The sequence below is a fragment of the Neovison vison genome, chromosome 2, assembly GCF_020171115.1.
Source record: "Neovison vison isolate M4711 chromosome 2, ASM_NN_V1, whole genome shotgun sequence".
Lineage (NCBI taxonomy): Eukaryota > Metazoa > Chordata > Mammalia > Carnivora > Mustelidae > Neogale > Neogale vison.
The window spans coordinates 31,199,962-31,222,909 of NC_058092.1; the positions used below are offsets into that span (position 1 = coordinate 31,199,962).

General features: G+C 55.9%; 1 protein-coding gene across 1 annotated transcript; it reads right to left on the minus strand.

Moving 5' to 3' along the window:
• Positions 1-4,609: 4,609 nt before the first annotated feature.
• COL9A2 (collagen type IX alpha 2 chain) lies at positions 4,610-20,081 on the minus strand. Its single transcript, XM_044237924.1, has 32 exons — positions 19,927-20,081; positions 18,648-18,722; positions 17,308-17,343; positions 17,161-17,223; positions 15,674-15,727; positions 15,525-15,560; positions 15,398-15,421; positions 15,063-15,116; positions 14,666-14,719; positions 14,513-14,560; positions 14,250-14,306; positions 14,112-14,165; positions 13,776-13,829; positions 13,320-13,373; positions 13,169-13,222; positions 12,998-13,051; positions 11,795-11,848; positions 11,310-11,363; positions 11,025-11,078; positions 10,076-10,120; positions 9,680-9,733; positions 8,956-9,009; positions 8,610-8,663; positions 8,452-8,523; positions 8,158-8,193; positions 8,008-8,052; positions 7,881-7,913; positions 7,578-7,724; positions 7,276-7,330; positions 6,617-6,805; positions 5,758-5,835; positions 4,610-5,337 (listed from the first exon to the last, which is right to left on the minus strand). Exons 1-32 carry the CDS (start codon positions 19,996-19,998, stop codon positions 5,138-5,140), a joined length of 2,067 nt encoding a protein of 688 aa, XP_044093859.1. The 5' UTR covers positions 19,999-20,081; the 3' UTR covers positions 4,610-5,137.
• Positions 20,082-22,948: the final 2,867 nt, after the last annotated feature.

The following is a 22,948-nucleotide window of genomic DNA, read 5'->3' on the forward strand; positions in this document are numbered from 1 at the left end:
TGAGGCAAATTTTACAGGGTCTTGTAGGCCATTGTAAGAACTCCAGCTTTTCTTAGAATGCAGAGGAAAGCATCAAAGGGTTTGGGGCCGAGAAGTGATATGATCTAATCTCTGTTTTTGTTTTTTTTTTTTTTAAGATTTTTAAAATTTATTTGACAGACAGAGATCACAAGTAGGCAGAGAGGCAGACAGAGAGAGAGAGGAGGAAGCAGGCTCCCTGCTGAGCAGAGAGCCTGATGTGGGACTCGATCCCAGGACCCTGAGATCATGACCTGAGCCGAAGGCAGCGGCTTAACCCACTGAGCCCCCCAGGCGCCCCTGATCTAATCTCTGTTTTAACAGGATCACTACGCTTGCTCTGTTGAGGAACGAGGGTGCTACCAGAGGACTAGTTAAGAGGCTCTCTGCAATACTTCTGGCAAGCACTAAAAATGGTGCCTGGGTGGTAGTCAGGGAGGTGGTGAGAAGTGGTTGGATTCTGGATGTATCTTCAAGGCTGAGCCAACAGGATTTGCTGATGGAGCAGATACGGGATGTGAGAAAAAAAAAAATAGAGGATGATTCCAGTGTACTTAGCCTCAGTAACTGAAAGCACGGAATTGCCAATAACAGATGGGGAAGGTGGAAGGAGATGGGCATTCTGGAGGGGCAGGTGGGGACTCACACTGCGGACCGCTTAAGTTTGATTTGCCTGCCAGACTTCTCAGGGGAGATGTTGAGGAGGCGCTTGGAGAAATGGATTGATTTAAGAGGTGAAGTCTGGGTCAGGGACGTAGGGATGGAATTTAAAGCCATGAAACTGAAGAAGATCACAAGAGGAGTGAGGGAACAAGAGTCCAAGGACAAGCCATGTAGCCTTCTGACGTTCTGACGTTCGTGTACGGGGGAGATGAGAAGTCAGCAAAGCAGTCTGAGAAGGACAGTGTGGAAAGCTAGTAGCCAAATCAGACAACACTCTGTTCCCATAAAAGAGAGCAAAGCTATGGGATGGTAGCAGTAGGTAGAAGTGGGGTTGAGAGAGTTACTGTGTTTTTTAACATGATGGGTGGGGATAACACCTGTGTCACAGGGTTGCTGTGAGGGCAGAATGAGATCACGTTGGCAGGGTGCTTTAGCACGATATCTGATCATAAAAGCTCAGTCAGTGGGTAATCGTAATAGTTACTGTTAATAATTTAGCATAATTGCTATGATGCAAATAAGCACAAGTAACAAAAAAGTGCCTAACCGAGCTGGCAGTTGGAAAGGAGGAGAGGCTCACCAAAGGACATGATCCAAGTTTTGAAAGAGGAGTAGGAATCCACTAAAGAAGGGCGGAAGTGGTATTCCAGGGAACAGCAGTTGTAAAAACATCAGAACATGGGGCATTTTAGGAATAGTAAGAAGTTAGACGAAATGAGGAAGATGGGCCAGGCCCAAGGGGTATGTGTGCCATAATAAAGCAGATATTTTCCCAAATAATACTCATTTAATAGGTATTAAGTTCCTGCTAAATCCTGTATATTATTGAAGGCCCAGAGGATCCAGCAATCCAGCAGTGAGCAAAACAGACAAAAACACCCTGTCTTCATAGAGCCTACGTTCAAGCTGGGGAGACAGCAGAATTTGTGGAATGAAGGGATATTTGCTGAACAAATGAGTGAAAAGGAGAGATCAACCTGGTTGGCGATGAATTAGTGATGGGGTGAAAGCCAAAGGAGTTAAAGATGACCCAGGTTTCAGGTCTGGGCACCTGGTAGATGGTAGAACTAGTTACTGAGATAGGGTATGGTGAAGAAGCGGTTTGGTGGCAGGGGAAAGTCTTTGGTTTGGGACAGGTTGCGTATGTCATCTTTATCAGATAGGGTAGGCAAAGGGACATAGGGCAGATTTCTCCTAATCCACCTAGAGCTAGACCCACTAGACTTTGTGACCTCATGGGTGACATGACAGGCCCAGAAACCAAAGCAACTGGCTGTGTGGGTCCTTGTCCTGTGGATGAGAAACAAGGTCACCATTTATCCCGGGAATATCTCTGCCCTTCTCCAGATACTTAAGCATAACCTCTGGTTAAGCACAGCCTGCTGCTCTGCTGTTCTCATGCAGCGCTTTACCTGGCAGAGGACCTCATCTGCTTCTGAGCCCATCGGGTTCCACCAGATCGATGCCCACTTCAGAAAGTGCCAAAATACCCAGCAGCCACCCCGAGACCCTGTGTGTCAGTAAAACACCAGAGCTCTGGCTGAAAGCCCCAGTCACTGTTGATTTTAGCAGCGTGGGTTGGATGCTGGCCATTTGGGTTGGAAGATTAGTGATTTACTAAGTTACTTGAAACAAAATCCCAACTTCCAGGCTCCTGGAGCTCTGCCAGGGGCAAGTTTGGGACCTCGAGTCCTTACAGGCTACATGATGGAGGAGAAGCTGCTGAACCTTTGGAGGGAACTGGGCTGACTTGATGCAATGCTCTGTTAGGCATCCCGAATCCCCCTTTTCCTAATTGCAAACAGGGGAGTTGAGTACCTACTTCATTTTTGTTACACTAGACTTTGTCTCTTGGTTCAGTTGGGGAGATTCCTTCTTGATGATGAAAGAAGTGCCATCTTGGAACATGCCTCAGCCCCACATAAGCTGAGACCAAATGCCAGGCGTCTTTTGTTTGGTTTTGATTTCAGTTTTGAAACTTTTTTTTTTCAGGTGCTTTTTCTGTGTGTGTGTGTGTGTGTGTGTGTGTGTACCCTTAAGTTCTTAGCAAGTTTTAATTATACCATACATGGTTCCCTGCTGTAGTCACCCTGTGATTAGCTCCTCATACCAGGCAGTTTTAGGTGCTGGGGAATGGAGCAGCAAACAAGGGACCAAATTGCTGCCCTACGGAGCTTACATGATGTTGTTGAATAGTGACAAGTACAAAGGGGAGAGAATAAAGCCCGGGAAGGGAATCTGGGATATCAGGGTGGGGATGAGAAGGTCAGTCCAGAGTAAAGACCTGCAGTGAGGACACTGGCAGGGATGGGATTGTGGGGAAAAGCAATCCCAGCAGGGGCGTAACCTGTGTGAGGAGCCCCCCGGGCACTGGCATGACTGGAGTGCAGTGTAGACATGAGGTCAGGGAGGCTTAGCAGAGTCTTGTGCATCAGACTAAGGACATGGAATTTTCCTTGGTGAAATTCAGCCTCCAGGAAGTCTTAAAAAGGCTATCAGGCACTGGTGCCTAGGAATCATCAGCCCCCTTTCAGCCCTTTTTGATGCCCGAGTCGTAGGAATGAGGTGTAACTCTGCCTAAGATTCAAAATCAAATCCTCCAGTGGACCTGATTTCTGAAAACTTGCAGAGAAACCCACGGAAAGCCCAGGGCCAGCACTTGAGGACACCTCAAGGCGTACACTGGCTAAGCCCAAGGCTTCCCGGACTCTGCCTAGGAAGGGGGTCCCTCCTCCCTACCAGGTACAAATTGCCTCCCTGCTACTCCCACCCTCTTCCCTTCCTCCCCTGAGCCTGCTCCAGTAGCCACGGTGGAAGTGGGGCCTCCTGGGGGACGTGGGGGGCGGGCTGGGATGCTGTGATACAGGATTTCTCCAAGCATTGAGGCTGAGGCCACCTCTGCCTCAGCTTATCTTTCCTGTTTGTCCCTCAGTTGGGGTAAGGGGACTAAGATGTCACATGTGTTTGTGTGGGTGTGAGTGTGGGGGGCAGGGGAGGGACAACTGGGGGTAGGCTAGTGAGAGGAGTTCTTTGTCCTGCTGTTTGGAGAAGGGTGTCCCAGCTTGGGTGGGGACCTAGTGCCAAGTTTAAGGTGAGGTGTAGGAGAGCCCGGACTCTGTCAAATGGTTGGATCTTAGACTGGAGTCCTATGCCTTCAGGAGGGGCTGAGACCTGCAGAATGCTTCCTTTGGGAACAAATGCCCGTATCAGTAATAGGAGCATGAGGGCTGGTTACTCCCTGAATAGGAAAAGTTCCCATCCTTGCATGAGTCCGAGGTGCCTATCCTGCCATTGCCTGCCCCTCCTGCTGCTCCGAGCAGCTTTGATGGCCTACAAAGCTATGTGTAGGAGTGTGTTGCAGGGGTACCCATCAGATCTGAGCCAGTCTCCCCTAGAAGCCCCGAGCGAGAGTGGCGTGAATGCATGTCACTTCTGCTATCATCCAGGTCCCACAGACCTGGGAACCCCTAAAGGCAAAAACCAAGTCTTTCAGTCTTGCACGACCAGCTCCTCCCCAGGGCCAGCATATGGTGCCTGCTGGGTCTCAGGAGGACCTTCTGTGTGCTGGGCCCTGGCAAGACCCTGGGTGTGTCCTACTGGGACACGGTTGAGTCCCTGTGGTAGCCATACCAAGGCTGTGAAGGGATCTGCCAAAGTTACACAGCAGGTCACATCCTGACTCCAGCCCAGGTCCTTCCTCAAAGGCAGCATGCTGTCCTCACGCTCACAGTTCAGGGTGTGCCCAGAGGAAGGTGCATGCCTCCCCTTGAGGAGCCCCTGACCATCCGGCCCAGACAGTGGTGGCCCAGTGACAGCTCACCACCCTGGGTCCACCAGGACTGAAGCCCAGCAACTCCCATCCTAGTTTGTACCCAAGTCAGGGGCTTTTATTTACAGAAAGGCCGGGATGGATCTCAGGGTGGGTGGGTGGGAGGGGGTCATGCCAGGAAGAGAAGGGGGATGGGTGTTTAAATACTCAGATGGGAGGGAGGCAGGGAGGAAGTAGTGGGGCTGGCTTCAGGACAGCCACCTCAGGGTAGTCACCCACCAGCAGTCACCCAGCAAGTCCAGGGGAAGGAGGTGGGATCAGGGACCGTCAGAGACCTCAGTACACCCACCCCAAAGAGGACGGCCACTGGAGGATGGCAAGATTAAGGAGACATTTGTTTTGGTAACTTCTGAGTTGGGCTCTGGGAAGGAAAGCCACCCATCTCTTTGGAGCTGGGACTCTCCAGTGACACTTGCCCTGTCTGTTGGCCTCACCTTCTCATTTCAATGCCCTCCCTTCCCTTCCCCCATATTTTAGAATTTCCTTTTTCTCAGAACTCCAGGGTCCAAGATGGAAGGTCCTGGGGAGGCTGGCTTCCTGGTCTGAGGGCTGGGATGCACGTCCACCCAGACGGAACCCAGTCCTTTCCCCCCAGGATGCCCGCCAGGCTCTATCCTGGCCTCGTGCTCATGGCCCTTTGATGGATCCAGGCTCCGTGAGGCGTGCGGAGGCATAGGCTGAGGCTCCAAGGCAGGCTGCGGGCTCACAGAAGCCTGGCAGCCCCACGGGGCCTGGCAGGCCTGGCCGGCCGGCTTCTCCCGCAGCCCCTGGGGACCCTCGAGCTCCATCCTTGCCGTTGATTGCCTGGCCGGGCCGGCCAGGGAGTCCTGTGAAAGGGAGAAGACCAAGACATCAAGGCCTTCTCCTGTCTCAGCCATAGGATTCCAAGTCCCGTTATTCAGGGAGGTGGGGACCGGATGAGATCGAGATTGAGGCCTAGACACAGGGTCTGAGAGTCACATGACATTGTCCATCACTCCCAACTCCCATTCAGTGAGTTTGGGGAGCAAAGGCCTTCTCATTTTCCTCCATGAAGCAGATTTTGGTGCAAGCCAGGAATTCCTCAGCATCTCAGTGCTCCAGTTCCCAGCCAGACCCCACCCAGTGCTCCTGGGTGCCTCAAAGGAACGCCAAAGCTGGAGGCATGGGACTGAGATGGCCAAGCAGGAGGCCTCCATGGCAGAGACCCAGGTGTCAGGAATCCCAGAGCCGAGGGCCAGGGCTGCTAGGCAGAGTCAAGGTCTTACCTGGGATCCCCGGGGGCCCTGGCATCCCAGGGTGCCCTCGTCCCATCTCTCCTTGGTCACCCTTCTCTCCACGCTTTCCTGTAAAGAAAGAAGCAGTCATTTTTCAGAACTGGAGAATGTTTTTTTTCTATTTTGGTTGCTATTTCATTTCTATTTCATACAGCAATTATTCCTGGTTTGTGCTAGTTTATACTAGGGGAAAGTTGGAAATGTCTGCAGTTAAATAAAGGAAGGTCCAGGCAGGATGGAAGGTGACAGCCAATCAAGTTCATTACAGGAAAGCATCTAATAATAACCATAGCATTTACTATGTGCCAACTCTACATAAATTACCCCCACATGTAATCCTCAGGACAATGCTATGAGGTGGTTGTTATTAAATCCCCCATTTTACAGATGATAAATCTAAGGTTCAGGGAGATTATCAGGTAAGTTGTCCAAGTCTACAAGGACAAAGTAGTAGAGTCTAGACAGACAGCTGTCTTGTGACTCGAGTTTGCTTGCTTCACTACATTGCTGACCTGCCTCTGGGCTTCCAGAGGCACAGAAAGATGTTTATGGGGCACCACTAAGCAGATCTGTAACAAAACAACCCCCCCAAAAAAAACCCAGGTTATAAAATAATGCATTCATTTCCATCAATTTGCTACTGAGAAAGCATGCCCAGGAGTTACATAGGACTTTTGGAAAACTTTGCTGTGGGAATGGGGGAAAGTGTACCTCATCCTGAGACGGGGGATGATGAAAGAGAAAACAAGAGGCGGAGCCATCAGTCCACATAACCCATAACCCAACCCAACCCAGCCTTGGCCAAGTCCACACCGCCCAGCCCCCACTCCCACCACAGAACAGCACTCACCCTTGGGCCCTGTGTTGCCAATCTGACCCACGGCTCCCACGATGCCAGGGACACCCCGAGGGCCAGGGTGCCCATGGGGTCCCTGCTTGCCTGGATACCCAGGAGGCCCAGGGGGTCCTGGAGGACCCACCATCCCGACTGCACCCAGGGCCTCCCGCTTGGCACTCACAGCGACCTCTGCCAATTGCTCTGGAGGAGGGGAGGGACATGAGAGGTCTGTGGCATGGGGGTCAGCTCTGTGAAACAGAGCGTCCCTAGGCCCAGCCCCTGGATGTGCAGAGGCAAAAGCTGTGTGTTTCATCTCCCCTTCCTCCACGGTCTGCGGAAAGATCCAGGGAGGAGTAGTAGAGTCTAGACAGACAGCTGTCTTGTGACTCGAGTTTGCTTGCTTCACTACATTGCTGACCTGCCTCTGGGCTTCCAGAGGCACAGAAAGATGTTTATGGGGCACCACTAAGCAGATCTGTAACAAAACACCCCTCCCCCCAAAAACACCCCATCCCCCCAAGATGTACAGAGGATCCCGGCCTCTCCGAAGCAGAGCTGGAATGAGTCCCCGGGCCTACAGCCTCTTGGGCAAGGCCACTCGGAGAAGCTGCTGAAGGGTGGCACTGCGCGGACTTGGATTGGGAAGAGGAGGGGTTGCCGCGCCCTCTCACCTTGCATCATCTTCAGCATCACGGTCACTATGTGCTGGTCGCTGGCATCTCGACCCTGCGGGCGGACAAGACCTTCCAGGAAGAAGCCCCGTGGCTGGCCCCCCATGCTCCCACCGGAAGTCCATGCAGCATCGGACTGAAATCCCTCCTGCCGCACCCCCCCACCCCCGCCTGCCCCTTGTGGGGCCTGGAACCGACCTCGGGGAAGCCAGCTGGCTCCAGGAACTCCCGGCCTTTGGGGGATCAGCAGGACCCGCAAAGGGATTTCCCCACGGGCTCCCCGCTCGGCTGGGCCCACTCACCGCCACTCCCTGTCTCCCGGGCAGTCCGGGCAGGCCTCGGTCTCCAACCAGTCCTCGAGGGCCCGGGGGCCCGGGGTAGCCCTGCACTCCTGGGGCGCCCGCATCCCCGCTGGGTCCCGGGTAGCCGGGTTCTCCGCGGACTCCTTGCTGCGGAAGGGGGGTGGGGGTGGGGTGGGGTGGGGGGTGCAGAGCGGGGATGAGACTTCGCCGGTGCGGGGGAGTGGGGGTTGGCGGGGAGGAGAGCTGGTCGGAAACAGCGGCGGCTGGGGTAAGGAGAGGCGGCGGGACAGGGGCTGGACTCACCTGTCCCTTGGGCCCCGGCTCGCCAGACTCGCCCTGCAGGTAAAAGGCAGCTAGGTCACGACCCGCGGAAGCCCTGGGCCCACCCCCTGCCCCCGTCCGGCCGCCAGCCCCGGCGCAGCCGGCTCACCTTCTCGCCTTTCTCTCCCCGGAGGCCGGCCACTCCCGGGTCGCCCTGCAAAGGAAGCACAGAGAGTCAGGGTACTGGGGACCCCTGCCCGCCGCCGCCGCCGCCCCGCACTCCTCCCAGGATGTGGGTAAGGGAGGCGCTGGTACTCACCACGCTGCCACGGGGTCCGGTCTTCCCTGGGGAGCCCTGCAGCAAGCGGGGAGTCAGGGACTTGCTGAGTTCCCCTCTCCCCGGACCGCTGCCCACTGGGGTTCCCGCAAACCCCGGTCCTGGCCACACCCCTCTGCAGCTCCGCCTCGCCCACGCAGGGCTGCACGGGACCCGCTCTAGCCCTGGAGGGCTCAGGAAGTACCTACCAGCCCCATGCCCTCCCTCCCCCACCCCCAGACCCACCTCGCAGGACTTGGGGCTTCTTTTCAGGTATTTTCCAACCCCATTTGGTACCTTGTCTCCCTTGATGCCTGGCAAGCCTTGGGGCCCTGGAATTCCGGGGGGGCCTTGCTCCCCTTTGGGTCCCTGAGGAGAAAAGAATCCAGAGCAGGAAATCAAATGAGGTGCCCAGACCTGCTCCCCACTGCCCCTCACAGCTGGCCTCCACTAACCTGCCGTCCTTGAGGGCCTGGCTGCCCCACAGGCCCTCTCTCACCCTGGTCACCCTGAAACAGAAAGAAAAGGATGACCCAAGGACTTTCAGCAGGGGCACCCCCCTCCACTGCCCCCTCTCCAGCCCCCAGCCCCTGCTGGCCAGGATGCCCTCCATTCCTGTCCTCCCAGCATGGAGGTCCCTTGCTCCACTTCACAGACAAGCCGACTGGGGCCCTTGTGGGAAGGCCTCACATAGGCTGGGCAGGACTAGGCAGGTGCTGGAGCCATTGATGGGACCCAGATCCTTGGTCTAGTAGTGCCAACTGCTGCAAAGGACCCTGAGGGAAGGGGAACCACTGTTACCTTCTGCCCTATGATGCCTCGGGGTCCGATTTCTCCTTGAGGTCCTGGCTCTCCCTGGGGGACAGAAATTGGGAGTGAGCAATAGGCCTTGTGCCACCACCGCCCCCCCGCCCTGCCGCCATGGAACCTGCTGGGTTCCACAGTAAGCTAACTAACCCCGTATCCAACCTGGGTCTCAGCTAACTCACTTCCTCAGGGAAGCTGTTCCTTATCCCCTGTTCTTAGGGTCCCCGTAATTTTCCTTCAGTAGGACCCCACACAGTTGTAGTCAGTCATCATGTGATCATATATTTAAGATCTTTTTTACCAAACTGAAAGTTCTGTCTGAGGAGGAGACTATCTCAGCATCTAACATGTTGCAGGGATTTGGTAAATGTTTATGGAATGAATGAATGAATGAGTGAGTGAGTGAATGAATGACTCTGCTGGATTCTTCGCCCCAGTCAGCTTGGCTGTCTGAACAGATCATGCCCATAGGGGACAGAAGCAATCCCCACCGTCACTGCATTGTACGTAGAGAAACAAAGACCCGGAGAGGGAAAGGGGGTGTCCCTGGGCCAGTGGGTCAGTGGGTCAGTGGCACAACCTAGACTAGCTTCCTGATCATCCCCAAAACTAGGGCTTCACCCCACACTCTCACCCAGGCCCCCATGCTGAGTGCAGGGTCTTCAGGCCTGGAAGGGGGACCAAAACAAGAGCCCTGTGTCAGGGGAAGGGCACTTACCTCCTTCCCAGGAGGACCAGAGAATCCAGGGAGGCCCTGCTGGCCTGGTTCACCCTGCAGGAAAACACAGGTTTAAGGTGAGTCTGGGGGATGGAGCACGGACAGTCAAGCCCTTGACCTTGGAGAAGGCTGTTCAACACTAAACAGAATCTAGAACCACATGACTTGGGTAGAAAGTGTTCTTGGTCAGGTCCATGCCATCCTGTCTCCATAGAGGTTGGGGGGAAGCAGCAGGAGGGAGGTGGTTAGGCCCAAGGGATTTGTGTCCAGGCCATGTCTTTGAACCCGGGGTAAGGCCTGGGTCTTGCAGTCTTTTAGCTATTACCCCTGGACCCTGCCTCCAGGCTCCCTTGCTGATATGAAGCCAAATCTGTCCCCAGCTTGGAGTCACCTTACCTTGTCTCCTGGACCTCCTTTTGTCCCGGGCTGGCCCGGCACACCCTGGAGAAAGAAGTTGATATCAGTTTCTCCCCCAGCATTGGGGAGCCCCAGGCACCTGCTGCTTTACCTCCCACCCCCAATCCAGATTCCCTCCCTTCTTCAGCCCTGGCCTGTTGGAGCCAAACAGCAGAAGGCCCAGCCATGGCATCACAAACTTGACCGTGCCCTGAGCCCTGTGTACGCAGGAGCCTCTAGTCTATGGGGCGAAGAGGAACACCCCCCGCTCACAGGCACACGCGATATGGGAACATGGTCTGCACCGGGAGTGATATCTAGCTTTGGCCTCAATACCCCCAGCAGGGAGGGAGGGGGGCTCCCACGGACTGGGCTCCCGGAAGGTGTGTGATGGAGGTGGAAGGCCGAGAGAGATGGGGAAGGGCATTCCAGGCAGAGGCACCTGCAAAGGCCTGAAGTCGTGGGGGTAGAAAAGGCAAGGCCGTGTGGAGAAAGGAGAGGACACAGAGGCACAGTGGCTGATGAGGATGGAAGGCTAGGGTGAGGTCAGATTGTGGTGGTCCTTGAATGTGAAGATGAGCTGTGAGGACAAGCATTGTGGTTTGGGGATTCAGTAACTACTTCTTGGATGACTGGATGGAATGACTCTCCTGGAGGCAAAGAGGGCCATGGAAGGTGCTGGAGCAGGAAGCAGCCAACATGGAGAACTAGAAGGGTCCAGGAGAAGGCTGGAGCAACTGTCCAAATGAAGAGGCCTAAGCCAGGCCAGAGGCCACAGAGGTGGTGATGAGGCCTGGGCTGGGTAGGGACAAGGGACGGCAGCAAGGACCCTGGTTTTGTGGATTTCCACCTCATCAGCCACTCATCCCACCATGGGGAAGTGGGCAACATGGCGGAGGAGAAGCAAGTTGCCCATGGGGCAGCCCCCGGTGCTCCACCCCACACTCACCGCTAGGCCCTGGTGGCCTTGGTTTCCCGGCCGCCCCGCCTGTCCTGCACTGCCCTGGGAGAGACAGAGAACCAGAGGCACAAGTGAAAGCTCCAGCTAGAGAGTCCATGGCTTCAACCCAAGTGCAAGTAGGGAAACTGAGGCCCAGAAGTGAGGAGGGATGTGTCAGTGACACACTTGAGGATCTCAGTCTCCTAGGTCTCTGGGATCCGTGTGATGAGACTCAGGGCCTGAGCCGGGAGGGGCCCTGACCCTCCGCAACCAACCAGCAGTCTCCACACCTACCTTCATGCCAGGTGTGCCTGGGGTCCCATCCTTGCCATCGATGCCTGGAGGGCCCTGCTCAGAAGAAAAGTTAAAGGGAGACTCACAGTGAGGAAATGCCTGGGGTCAGGCTGCCCAGCCATATCCCTCTGTGACAGCTGCCGTGTGCATGTCAGAAGTGGGTCTGGTTATCTTGAGAACCTCCACCAGCCAACTGGGAGAAGGGAGCAGAAAAGGGAAGAGGATTTTAGGGAATGGACCACAGTCCTTCCTCTGTGTGGGTGATAGGTGTTCCAGATGGCCACAAGCTTCCCCAAACCTCTACTACATCACCACATGGCCTATTTACAGGTGAAAGAACTAAGGCACAGCAAGAGGACATTTCCCAAGGTCATAGAGCAGCCCGCCTGCAAAAGAATTCAGTCTACAGTCCCAGGCTCCTCATCCTCTAAGAGCTTGGACAGAGCTGACCCTGCTCTCTGTCTGGATAGGCCCAGGCCACTTACAGTTGCTCCCTTTGGGCCCGTTATTCCCTGGGGTCCTTGAACACCTTGGCTGCCCTGCAAAGTAGATAGAAATGAGGTCACCTTCAGGATGCTGAACCCCCATCTGCCTGTTCAGAGAGGGAAGCAGCTGAAAAGAGTGACCTCCAGGTCCCAGGATCCCTCTTGGAATAGCCCACACTGTGCAGGGGCTGGAGGAGAGAGGCCTGGGAGGGAGTCAAGTTCAGTGCTGAGCTGATGGACCTGGGCCTGGGCCAGGCTGGGCAGTGCAGGGGAAGAATCCAGTGCTCACTGAGACCTCCCTCACCTGTGCTCTGAGCACCACTTATTGAAGAAACACAACAACTAAATACAATGTGTGGACTTTGTATGGGTCTTGATTTGAACAAGGACCATGAAAAGACATTTTTGAGGTACCTGGGAAACACGGGACACAGACTGGTTATTTGCTGATATTACGGAATCATTGATAATGTTGTTGGTATGATAATAAAGATACTGGGATCATAGGAGAAAAAGTCCTTGTTTTTAAGAGAGGCATACAGAAGTATTTAGGGATAAATGACATGATATTAAGGGATTTGTTTGAAAATATGAACAACAGTGGTGGCAAAATGTCAATTTGGGGAGACAAGGATATGGAGGTTCATTATATAAATCTCTACTTTTATGTATGTTAAAAAGTTCCATAATAAATAAAAAGGTTACTTTCTGCTCAATTTTTCTATAAACTCAAAACTTCTCAGGAATGAAGTATATTAATAAAAAAAAAAAAAAGTTAAGAGAATTGGGATGTGGACCAAATCCCATTAGCCCCATGGCTGATTTGCTGGAATTTCATTGTCTGGTCGCTACGAGCCTGGGACAGGATCCCATGGCTTCTCCCAAATTGAGTTTGATCAGCACAGGCTGGGCTTGCAGGAGTGGGGGCTGGTGGGGTGACTGGGCCCCTAGCACAGAGGCTCCTGCCCCACACTGGTCACTCACCTGCAGAGACACACAGAGTAATGCTCGCACACACACTCATGCAGCCACACAGACACAGAGTAGCACAGACTCGCACACATGCAGCCTCAAAGACACACAGGCTAATGCACACACCCGCTCACACATGAGCCCTGGGCGGGAGGCGGGGGGGGGGGGAGCTGAGCCTCTCCCAGGACTCTCCAGGGCCCCTGACTGGACAAGGGGTTGCTGAGTACTCACCACATCGCCCTTCTCCCCTGCTCGGCCTGGTGGCCCCCGTGGACCTTCCTCACCCTGGCAAGAAGGACAAACGAATTCAGATCACAGGGGCTCCGGGGAGCCACATTCCCTTTGCAGCCCCAGGAGCTCCAGCAGGAGGAGGTATGTGTGCAGGAGCAAGAGGATACTTACTGGTGACCCAGAGGCACCAATGGAGCCCACCATGCCTTTGTACCCACGAGGACCCTGGGAAGAGGAAAGGGTCACAGTCAGTCCAGGCTTGACCCCAGAGGCCAGAGCGCTGGTCGTGACAGCACTTGCATTCCATGCCCTACTTACTTACCGTCTCTCCTTTGGGTCCCTCCATGCCCGGGTAGCCCCTGATGCCCTGGGGACCCTGTCAAGACAGAAGAATGACAGCAATGGCAATTTCAAGGCCCACTTCATCATATCTTCTTTGATCCCCACCTCTGATCTTCACAATGCCTCTAGGAGGCAGGCAGCATAGTCCTTATCTCAGAGAGGGGACGCTGAGGCTCAGTGATGGGGGAGGGGCTCACCAGGGTCACTCGGGGGACAGTGGTAAAGCCAGGGCCTCGGTTGGGTCTTCTGGCTGAAAGCCTTAGTTCCTGTCCCCCAGAAATTGGGGACAGCCTCAGCTGCTCTCTCCCCACTGGTTGACATGCCAACTGGACATAGGTGTTTCTTCTACAGGTTGGAGGCCAGACCCTGGGAATGGCTCCACTAAGATCTCCTGGGATGGAGAGGGGAGGGCTGGGTGGGGGGTAGTGTTCCTTACCGGCGGTCCAGGGATGCCTTGCTCTCCAGAGGCACCCACATCTCCTTTGGGACCCTATGGGGCGGGAATGAGTGATCAGACAGGCAGGCAGATGGAGAGACAAACATACAGACAACCAAAGATACCGTCCCCTTCCCAGAAAAAGCAGACAGGAAGGACCCTAGAACCCAAGTAGACCCTTGTGACAGAAAGGACATTTGCCCGGGGCAAAAGGACCTGGAACATAGGCCTCCTGCCTCTCAGCTCAAAGCTCAGTCCCCAGAGACTCACAGGGGAAGGAGAAGGGATGAAGAAGGGAAGGAAGGCTCTTGTTAGGTCCTCTTCCTACACACTCACCGGTTTCCCCTGACGGCCAGGATCTCCCAGAACCCCACGTTTGCCAGGATGCCCCTGGAGGGAAGGAGGGAACTCCATGTGGGGTCCCCTCCCACACACCTGCTCTGCCCCCCACAAAGACTTGCGCCAGTAGCTTACCTTCACTCCCTGCAGCCCTGGGGGGCCTTTCACCCCCGCCGGACAGTTGGTTGGACACTGGAAAGAAAATCCCATCGGGTTCTGTGCTCACCGGCCTGCTCAGGTCAGCTGGGCAGTGCTGCCCCAGCTTGCCAACTCCCAAATCTTCCTCTCACCCGACTTGGTTGAACCTCTGTGCCGCAGCCCCTCCCCAGCGCCCCGACTCTACCTCGGAAGAGGACCCACCCCTTCCTCCCATTAGCCCCGCCCCACGGCCTCCTCACCAAGAATTCCGCGCTGCCTTCCAGGCCCTGGATGGTTCCAGGTCGGCCCTGAGAGGAGATGTATGAAGATGGAGCCCGACCCGAATCTTTCCACCCCAGGTTTGTGCCAGAGACCCTTGTTCTTACCCACGTGGGAAGTTTGAGGACACTTACCGGTTTGCCGGGTGGCCCTGGGGGCCCCGATGGCCCCTCTGGCCCAGGATCCCCCTGGAAGCAAGAGGGGCCAAATCATATTCCCACCTGGCTCTGCCATTCCCGCATTCTCCCTTCCCCATCTTCCCCCCACCCCCCCCACCCCCAGGTCCCTACTACTGCCCAGCCAACCCTGTCCTCCAGGTCACTTTCTGTGATCTGGGATGGCCCCAGCCCTTGGTTTCCCTGAAAGACCTAGAGGCGTGTGGGCTCAGCACGAGGGGGTTCTGTCCCAGACCTAGAAGACACTTCTGCTGGCCAGAAGGAGGCTCAGGAGCTACTGGCGAGACTACCCAGCTTGCTAGCTTGGAGGTAAAGGGCAGGAGGCGGAATGAGCAGAGGGGTGGCTGGGGCTCACCTTGGGGCCTGTGACTCCAATCTCGCCTGGGAGGCCAACAGGTCCGGGTGGCCCCTAAGAGCAGAGGCATCACTGGCCAGGCTGCCTCGGAGGGTTAGCCCACCCCGACACAAAGATAAGCCCCTTCCCCACTTTTACTTTGCAACCAAGCCCAGAGAATCCCAGGGCCTGCAGACAGGCCCTGTATGGCTGGCCCAGAGTTCTCGGGCACGTCTGCCCATTCCTGACACCATCACAGTGTGCTGGCCCCTCCCCTGGATGGCTAGTCCCCGCAAAGCCCTTCTGTTTCCTTCCCCAAGAGTCGCAGGAGCCCTGCCCCATCCAAGAGGACTTACAGGAGGTCCAGCAAAGCCAGGGCCCTGGAACAGAAGGAAAGGAGATTGGGTTCATGGCTCCTTCTGCAAGTCCCCCTGCCCACCGCCCCCCAAAGGGTTCCCTGAAACCCTTGCAGAATACACTCACTGGTAAACCAGGGGGACCTGGGAGACCGGGCTGGCCCTGAAAGAGCAATGGGCGAGGTTCAGAGGCTGGGGTCTCCTGTGTACCCCCCTCCTCTTAACTATAGACCCTCCCTAAGACTGCCCAAGCCACGCCCCCAGCAGGCCACTAACCTTGACTCCAGGGATCCCCATGGGGCCAGGCTCCCCCTTGGCTCCAGTTAGACCCTGAAGAAGAAGAAGAAGGTAGATCAGTGAAGGACAAACCTTACCCCTGAAACATGGGACAAGCCAGGGCCTGAGGTCACTCCTGGGTGGGACCAAGCTGCCTTTTACCCCACTCCATGAAGGATGAGGGGCCTCAACACCTTGTTTTCTCTTCCCCCAGTCCCACACCAACTCTGGGAGACAAGTAGAAGAACGATTACCCTTTTTCAAAAGATGAGAAACCAAGGTCCAAAGATTTATCTGCATAGGCTTCACACCTCCCAGTTTGGGAGCCTGGAAGACCTAGATGTAGATCTGGATGGGCCATTTCTTTTTTTTTTTTTTTGGATGGGCCATTTCTTGACGTCTGCCCTTGGCAACGTTTCCTGAACCTTATTGTTCACATCTGCAGAATGGGTTAATCATGTTCACCTGTCTGCATACATGTGAGAACCATTGTGCTAGTGGAAGGCCATTTTTTTTAATTAATTAATTTATTTATTTGACAGAGAGAAAGAGGTCACAAGTAGGCAGAGAGGCATGCAGAGAGGGGGGGGAAGCAGGGCCCCTGCTGAGCAGAGAGCCCGATGCAGGGCTCAATCCCCAGGACCCTGAGATCATGACCTGAGCCGAAGGCAGAGGCTTAACCCACTGAACCACCCAGACGCCCAAGGCTATGTACTTTTTAATTTTTGCAGGGTGGGGAAAATTTGGAGAGGCCATGGGGCTGCTCATAGCCCCTATGACCCGTCTTGAGACAGCAGGACAAAGGCACTTCATGGGATCTCTTTTCCCTCCCATCTTTTAGTGATTGACCCAAGTGTATTCCTCAATGAGATGACTGTCCCAATGGTCCTGGCTGTGTCCAGAAGCTCATGACCTTGGAGCCCCTGGGAATTCTGTGGTATCAGCCGATAATCTTCCTTTCCTGAGTTGCTTCTGGGGCTGCAAGGGGGCAGGGTAGGCAGGGAAGGGGGAAAGAAAGGCCTCCATCCGTAGGATTCAATCTGATACTTGGAGGCCAGAAATGTGAGACTAAATCGGCTGCAGGTGAACAGAATCCCTCTTTGGGCCCCCATGTGCCCATGACTCATGCTTCTGGGGTAGCTGTGAGGTCATGGGTCATATGAAGGTGAAGGGAACTCATAGCTCTGAACAGGAGAGCAGGGAAGATGCCTGAATGGGGCTCTGGAAGTCAGTGAGTAGAGCCCAAATCTGCTTTATTTATTTATTTATTAAAAGTTTTATTTATTTATTTGACAGACAGATCACAAGTAGGCAGAGAGGCAGGCAGAGAGGTGGGGGAAGCAGACTCCCCGCTGAGCAGAGAGCTCAGTGTGGGGCTTGATCCCAGGACCCTGAGATCATGACCAGGAGCTGAAGGCAGAGGCTTTAACCCACTGAGCCACATAGGCGCCCCCCAGACCTGCTTTAGCCAACACTCAGGTACTCACATCAATCCCAGGCTTCCCGTCAGGCCCATCTGGCCCCGCTTTGCCAGGCTCTCCCTTAGGTCCCTTAAAAACAGAGGTGGGCCAAATATCAGCCAGAGGAGGCTAAGAACTGGAAGGGTCAAAGGTCAAAGGTGAAAAAGCACTCACCGGAGGGCCAGCTTTCCCCGGGGGCCCCTTGTCACCCTGAAAGATACAAGTTGGTCAGACAGCCCCCTGTGGTTCGTGCTACGGCAAATGGACATATAGGCCCTGGCTGGTCCCACATGCTGCTCTCCTCACCCTCTTTTCTTCTGCCCGGGTCACCTCAGCATTGCTTCTTTTTTTTTTAATTTTAAAATTTTTAATACCTTCCTTTCCCTCAAAACAAAAACAAAAAACAAACAAAACTAAAAAACCCCCAAACCTAGGTGGATTGAGACCACCTGCAGCCAGGTCGGAGAGGAGGTTGTCCACAGGCTTGCGGGTTACAGGCACACAGGTGTCGCTGAGGTGCCAGTGACAGGCCTGCAGAGAGGGCTGCCGGCTCCAAGTTACCTCAGAGAGTAGGTGCCTCTTGGATTTGGTCAAATGTGGGAGAAATTTGGGACTTTCAGAAAAACATGAAGAGGAGGAGAGCTGGGTGGGCAGACCCTCTTTTTTGGATTGGGGTCAGGAAAAGAAGAGACGGGGGCAAGGACAAGGACCGAGAGGGCCTGCAAAGGGGGCAGATTCAGTCTGTTCCCAAGGCAGGCAGGACGTCCTCCTCCAGCGACAAAGGACTCATGGTGGCAGATAGACATGGCCTGTGGAGTCCCAGTCTGCCGCAGAGAGGCCTTCTAGTCGTCCAGGGTCTGCAACAGCCAGAGAGCCTGGCCGGGACCCAGCGCCCTGTGTTGGGGGGAAGGGGGGCCGCACCAGGTTAAATAGAAGTCTGTCCAGACGGGTAAACATGGAACTGGCCTCCTGGGGGAACCTCCTGAATGAGGCATTTAACCCTCCCCATGCTAGGGAGAGCAGGGAACAAGGCCTGCTGGTTCTAAATCGGGGAGAAAAATGCAAAGGGAGAGACAGGAGTCTAGCTTCGGCTGGTCAGCGGTCTGACCAAGGCTTCCAAGCCACCCTGAAGAAGCATCCGGATGTGCCAGGGGGCAGAGCGAGATGTTCAGGCGTCTCCCACTCCAAAAAAGACGGGAGAGGAGGGGTGGGGGATAAGGGATCGCTGGGAGCTCCGGCGGGCAGACGGTAACAGCAGCTCCTTGTCCGCGGGCGGCTATAACGGGCTCCGGGCTCCCCATCCCCAAGGTCTGGTTTGAGGTTTTCCAAGAACAAACGGGCTCCTTGTGGCGCAGGCCGGCGCCGCCTACTCACCACAGGGGGGCGCTGCATTTGCAGGCACCGACCCCACCGCCGCGGCTTCCAGCCCCCCTTCCCCACCCCACCCCCGGGCTCACAAAGTTTCCCTTTGTCCGCAGCTTCCCTCCCCCTCCCGTCCCAGGTTAGAGACTCACGTCGATGCCGTCAGATCCAGGCACTCCCGGCGGCCCTGGGGGGCCCGGGGGCCCCGGTTCTCCGGGCGGACCTCTCTGAAAACACACACAGGGGTGCAGTCCTCAGACTGTGCAGGGAGCCGGGCGTCCCAGCCGTGAGCCTCCCCGGGAAAAAGTTGTGTCCTTCTTTGTACTGAGAACCCGCTGTGTCCCGCACTGTGCACCCCGAGGCATATTCATCTTACGGAATGCTCAGAACCCGGGGCGGGGGGCGGATACTAGGACGAGCCCCAGTTTGCAGTTGAGGACACAGGCTCAGAAAGATTAGGAATGATCGCGAAGAGTAAGCGGTGGAGCCGGGACTCCGGGCTGGGGCCGCCCGCCTCCTTCCACGGGACCACGGCTGCCCTCGCGCCGTCGCGGTGGGGAAGAGATGGAGATGCTGATGGCGCAAGGAGTCACCGCTGGCAGGGGAGGCGGTGTCCAGCAGGCGGTTGGCTCCAATCAAGGTTGCTCGTGTTATTATTTTTAGGTGAAAAACAGGTACACCCCCCCCCAGTGCGGGTAAACCCGAAAGGAAATTGGGGGAGGCACAGGGAGAGGGGACGTAGGGAAGGGAATTGTGTTCTCCCTTCTCCTCAGAGCACCCCTCTCCCAGCACCGTTCCTCCGTCCTCCCCTGGACTGTGCTCAAGCGGGGACCAGCTCGACCCAGGTAGGGGGTCTGCGCCCGCCAGGTGCCCTCGCCCTCCCGGGCGAGAAGTGCCAGCCTGGAGCCCGCGCCCAGCCCCGTCGTGCCCCCGGCCCATTAGGCACCACAACCCCCCGGCGACTCTCGGCAGCGCGACTGGGGCGGGAGCCGGAGCGGGGCCGAGGGGCAGCAGCCGGGCCCGAGCGGCGTCCGGCTGGAGCCGGCGCCCCCCGTGAGGAGGCGGGGCGGAGGCTCCAGAGACCGGTGAATGGGCACCATTGTCTCCCCCGCCACCTGGGCTCTCGGGGCTGCCAGGACCCGGCGCCAGCTCCTGGCCACGCTGCGTGTCCCAGGCTGGGCCGAGCGTCGGCGGACAGGGTCCCTCCGGCTCTCCGGCTCGTCTGCCTCCTTTCGCGGCACCGGGGCGCGCCCTGCATGCGCACCCAGGGAGGGGACGGGCGCCTCGGGGCTGCGCCCAGCCGGGGTCGGGGGGTGCCTGCCAGGCGAGCGGGGAGACAGGCCGAGCCCTTCACCAGCCTTCCTGGGTCCCTCAACCTAAACCCCACTCCCCGCACCCCGGCTCCCTCGCAGGGACGGCCGCGGGACTTACCATCTGCGCCAGGGCGAGCCCGAGCACCTGGAGGAGCAGCAGGAGGCTGCGGGGGGCGGCCGCGGCGGCCATGGCGGGCAGCAGGGTCGCAGAGGACGGGTGCCCAGGTCCACGCTCGTAACCGCCCGCAGAGGCTCCCGGCGCGGCGGCTCTGGCTGCTCTCCGACTGGGCAGGCGGGGCGGCCGGAATATGCGGCGGGGCGGGGCGCGGCGGGGGCCGCGGGGTCTGTCACCTGAGAGCGCCAGGGGAGGAGGGCCGGAGGTGGGCGGCCGGCGGCGGGCGCCCAGCTCCGCCCCGCTCCTTCCCGCCGCGGGCGCCCACCCTCTGCGGTCCGAGGAGCCGCCGGGGCGCAGGACTGAGACCGTGGTCCCGTTTCTCTGGGAGGAGGCGCAGGGCCGTCCGAGGTCTCCCTCCAGCCTGACCTCCAGGGCCCGGCACCTTCCCGCTGACCCGCAGCCCGCGCCCGATCACTTGAGCCGTCCTCAGCCACTTCTGCCCGAGAGCCCCGGCCTGGGTCCGTCGTCTCTCCTCCAGGGCCCAGGCCGCCGAGAGCGAGTCTTAGGTCCTGCAGACCTTGGAGCAGAGGCCTCCACCCACCTCGCCCAATTCCACAGACCATCAGGCCTCTTCCGTGTGAAAACCCACGCAAGCCCTTCCTGGATCGGCCATCCCGGGAACACCATCCACCTCTTCCATCTTGCTTCACCGCCAACTCCATAGTGGAGTTGTCTGTGCCCTACCTCCAAACTCCCTCATCTCCCTCTCTCCTCCCTGCTTCCTCCAGGCTGGGATTTCAGTCTTCTTGGAAGCCACCAGTGAGGCCCAGCCCCTCTTCAGTGCCACCTGAAGCACTGTGTTTTCGTTGCTCCTGGAGCTGCCCTTGGCCATTCTCTCCGTGAAGCCTTCCCTGCCCAGGCCCCCACGGTCCAGCCCTCCTCCTTCTCCTGTCGCTTCACTGCAGCTCTAGGGCCTGGTTTTCTCTCGCGGGGGTCGGGGTGTGTGTGTGTGACCTTCATGAAACCACCATCCCCCTATTCAGAGTTTTCAAAGCCCACCTGCCCAGCATCTCCTCTCTCCCAGTCTCTTAGAATTCTTTTTCATTCACTTAAGCGATATTGGTAAAGTGCTTTGGAATCTGTCACTTAAGACCACAGGCACCTAAAACTGGATAGTGTCTCAGTTTCCTCCTCTGTAAAAGGGGATAATGATAGTCCCCACCTTACAGGGTTTTTGTGAAGATTGGATGAGATCATGCCTTAGAAGTAGTTAGCTTTGCTGAAGCACATAGTAGGTGTTTCATAAATTTTAGCTTTCATTTTGATTTTTTAAAAAGATTTTATTTATTTTTTTTTAATTTTTTTTTTAAGATTTTTATTCATTTATTTGATAGACAGAGAGAGATCACAAGTAGGCAGAGAGGCAGGCAGAGAGAGAGGGGGAAGCAGGCTCCCCGCTAAGCAGAGAGCCCGATGCGGGGCTCGATCCCAGGACCCTGAGATCATGACCTGAGCCGAAGGCAGCGGCTTAAACCACTGAGCCACCCAGGTGCCCCTTAAAAAGATTTTATTTATTTGACAGAGACACACAGCGAGAGCGGGAACACAAGCAAGGTGAGTGGGAGAGGGAAAACCAGGCTTCCTGCTCAGCGGGAAGCCAATGGGGGGGCTCGATCCTAGGACTCTGGGATCATGACCTGAGCTGAAGGCAGATGCTTAACAGATTGAGCCACCCAGGCGCCCCACTTTCATTATGATTTATGGGGGACACTGTGTTTACCAGTCCTGTACCCAGTGTGGGGGAGAAAGCCACAAGATCAGCCAAAATAGACAAGGAGAAAGCCCTCAGGAACCTAGGAAAGTACAGTCCCACGCAGCACGTGAACAGAGGGCACTGGGCTTTGAGAGGAGTTCCTGGAGCTGAGCTGGGAAAAAGGGGGCTTGAGAGAACTTGATTGCTCTGCTTAACGGAGTGAGGAGGAATTTGGAGTTTATAGGAAGTAAGATGAGAGGAGGTGGGGAGCGATGGTGGGTGTTGCCCCACGTGGGAGGGTAACAGGTGGAAGGGACTTCTCTGAAATAGGGTGGCCAAAGTTGTTGATTTTTACATTGCTCATTTCTTCATCTCTTTGTGGGCTAAACACACGAGAGCCTCATGGGAGTAGGCTTTCTTCTGTGTGTGTGTGTAAATTATGGAAAGGGGATGCTCCTTACATCTGGATAGCACACATGAGTGTATTAGTTGTCTATTGCTGCATAGGAGGAACTCTGAAAAGCATAGTGGCTCAAAGCAGCAATTTCTTGGAGCAGGAATTCAGGAGTGTCTCTGTTGATCAAGGTCTGTTACGAGGTTGCAGCCAGATGGTGGCTGGGCTTGGCTCGTCTAGAAGGCTTCTTCTACACTCAAGTGTATGATGTCTGGGCTAGAAAGCCTCCAACAGCTGGAGCTGGAACAGCTGGGATTTCTTGGGATTCTCTCTCCTTTATCTGTTTGTGGGCTTTCCATAGGGTCTCTCCATCATGGCAGCATCAAGGTAGCTGAACTTCCAACACTGCAGCTCAAAGAGAGAGGGAAAAACCAGACCATAGCAGAATTGCTTCTGAGGACTGAAGTCACACAGCATCAATGTCACCACATTCTTTTGGTCCAGGCCATTTCAAGGGGTTACCCAGTTTCAAGGGGAGGCAACAGAGACTCTACCTCCTGATGAACCAGTATCAACGTAACAACATTTCGGGGCACCTGGTTGGCTGAGTCGGTTAGGTGTTTAGGCGTCTACCTTCCACTCAGGTCATGATCCCAGGGTCCTGGGATGGAGTCCCACATCACATCCAGCTCCCTGCTCAGTGGGGTGGCTGCTTCTCCTTCTCTCTCTGCCTGCCACTCCCCCTGCTTGTGTGCTCGCTCTCTCTCTCTCCCTCTCTCTTTCTCTCCCTGGGTCTCCTGCATACACACGCACTCTCTCTATCAAATAAAATATTTTTTTAAATGTAAAAACATCTCAAGAGGAGCGTGGAGTATATG

What these genes read in the sequence shown, in the direction of transcription:
- COL9A2 (XM_044237924.1), bottom strand. Translation starts at nt 19,998, where the DNA reads ATGGCCGCCGCGGCCGCCCCCCGCAGCCTCCTGCTGCTCCTCCAGGTG. An exon ending in AGCCGGGGCCCAAGGGACAG is followed by an intron (nt 7,725 to 7,880) that starts GTGAGTCCAGCC and finishes CCCCTTCCGCAG; the next exon opens with CAAGGAGTCCGCGGAGAACC. An exon ending in GATGCTGAAGATGATGCAAG is followed by an intron (nt 6,806 to 7,275) that starts GTGAGAGGGCGC and finishes CCCCTCCTCCAG; the next exon opens with AGCAATTGGCAGAGGTCGCT.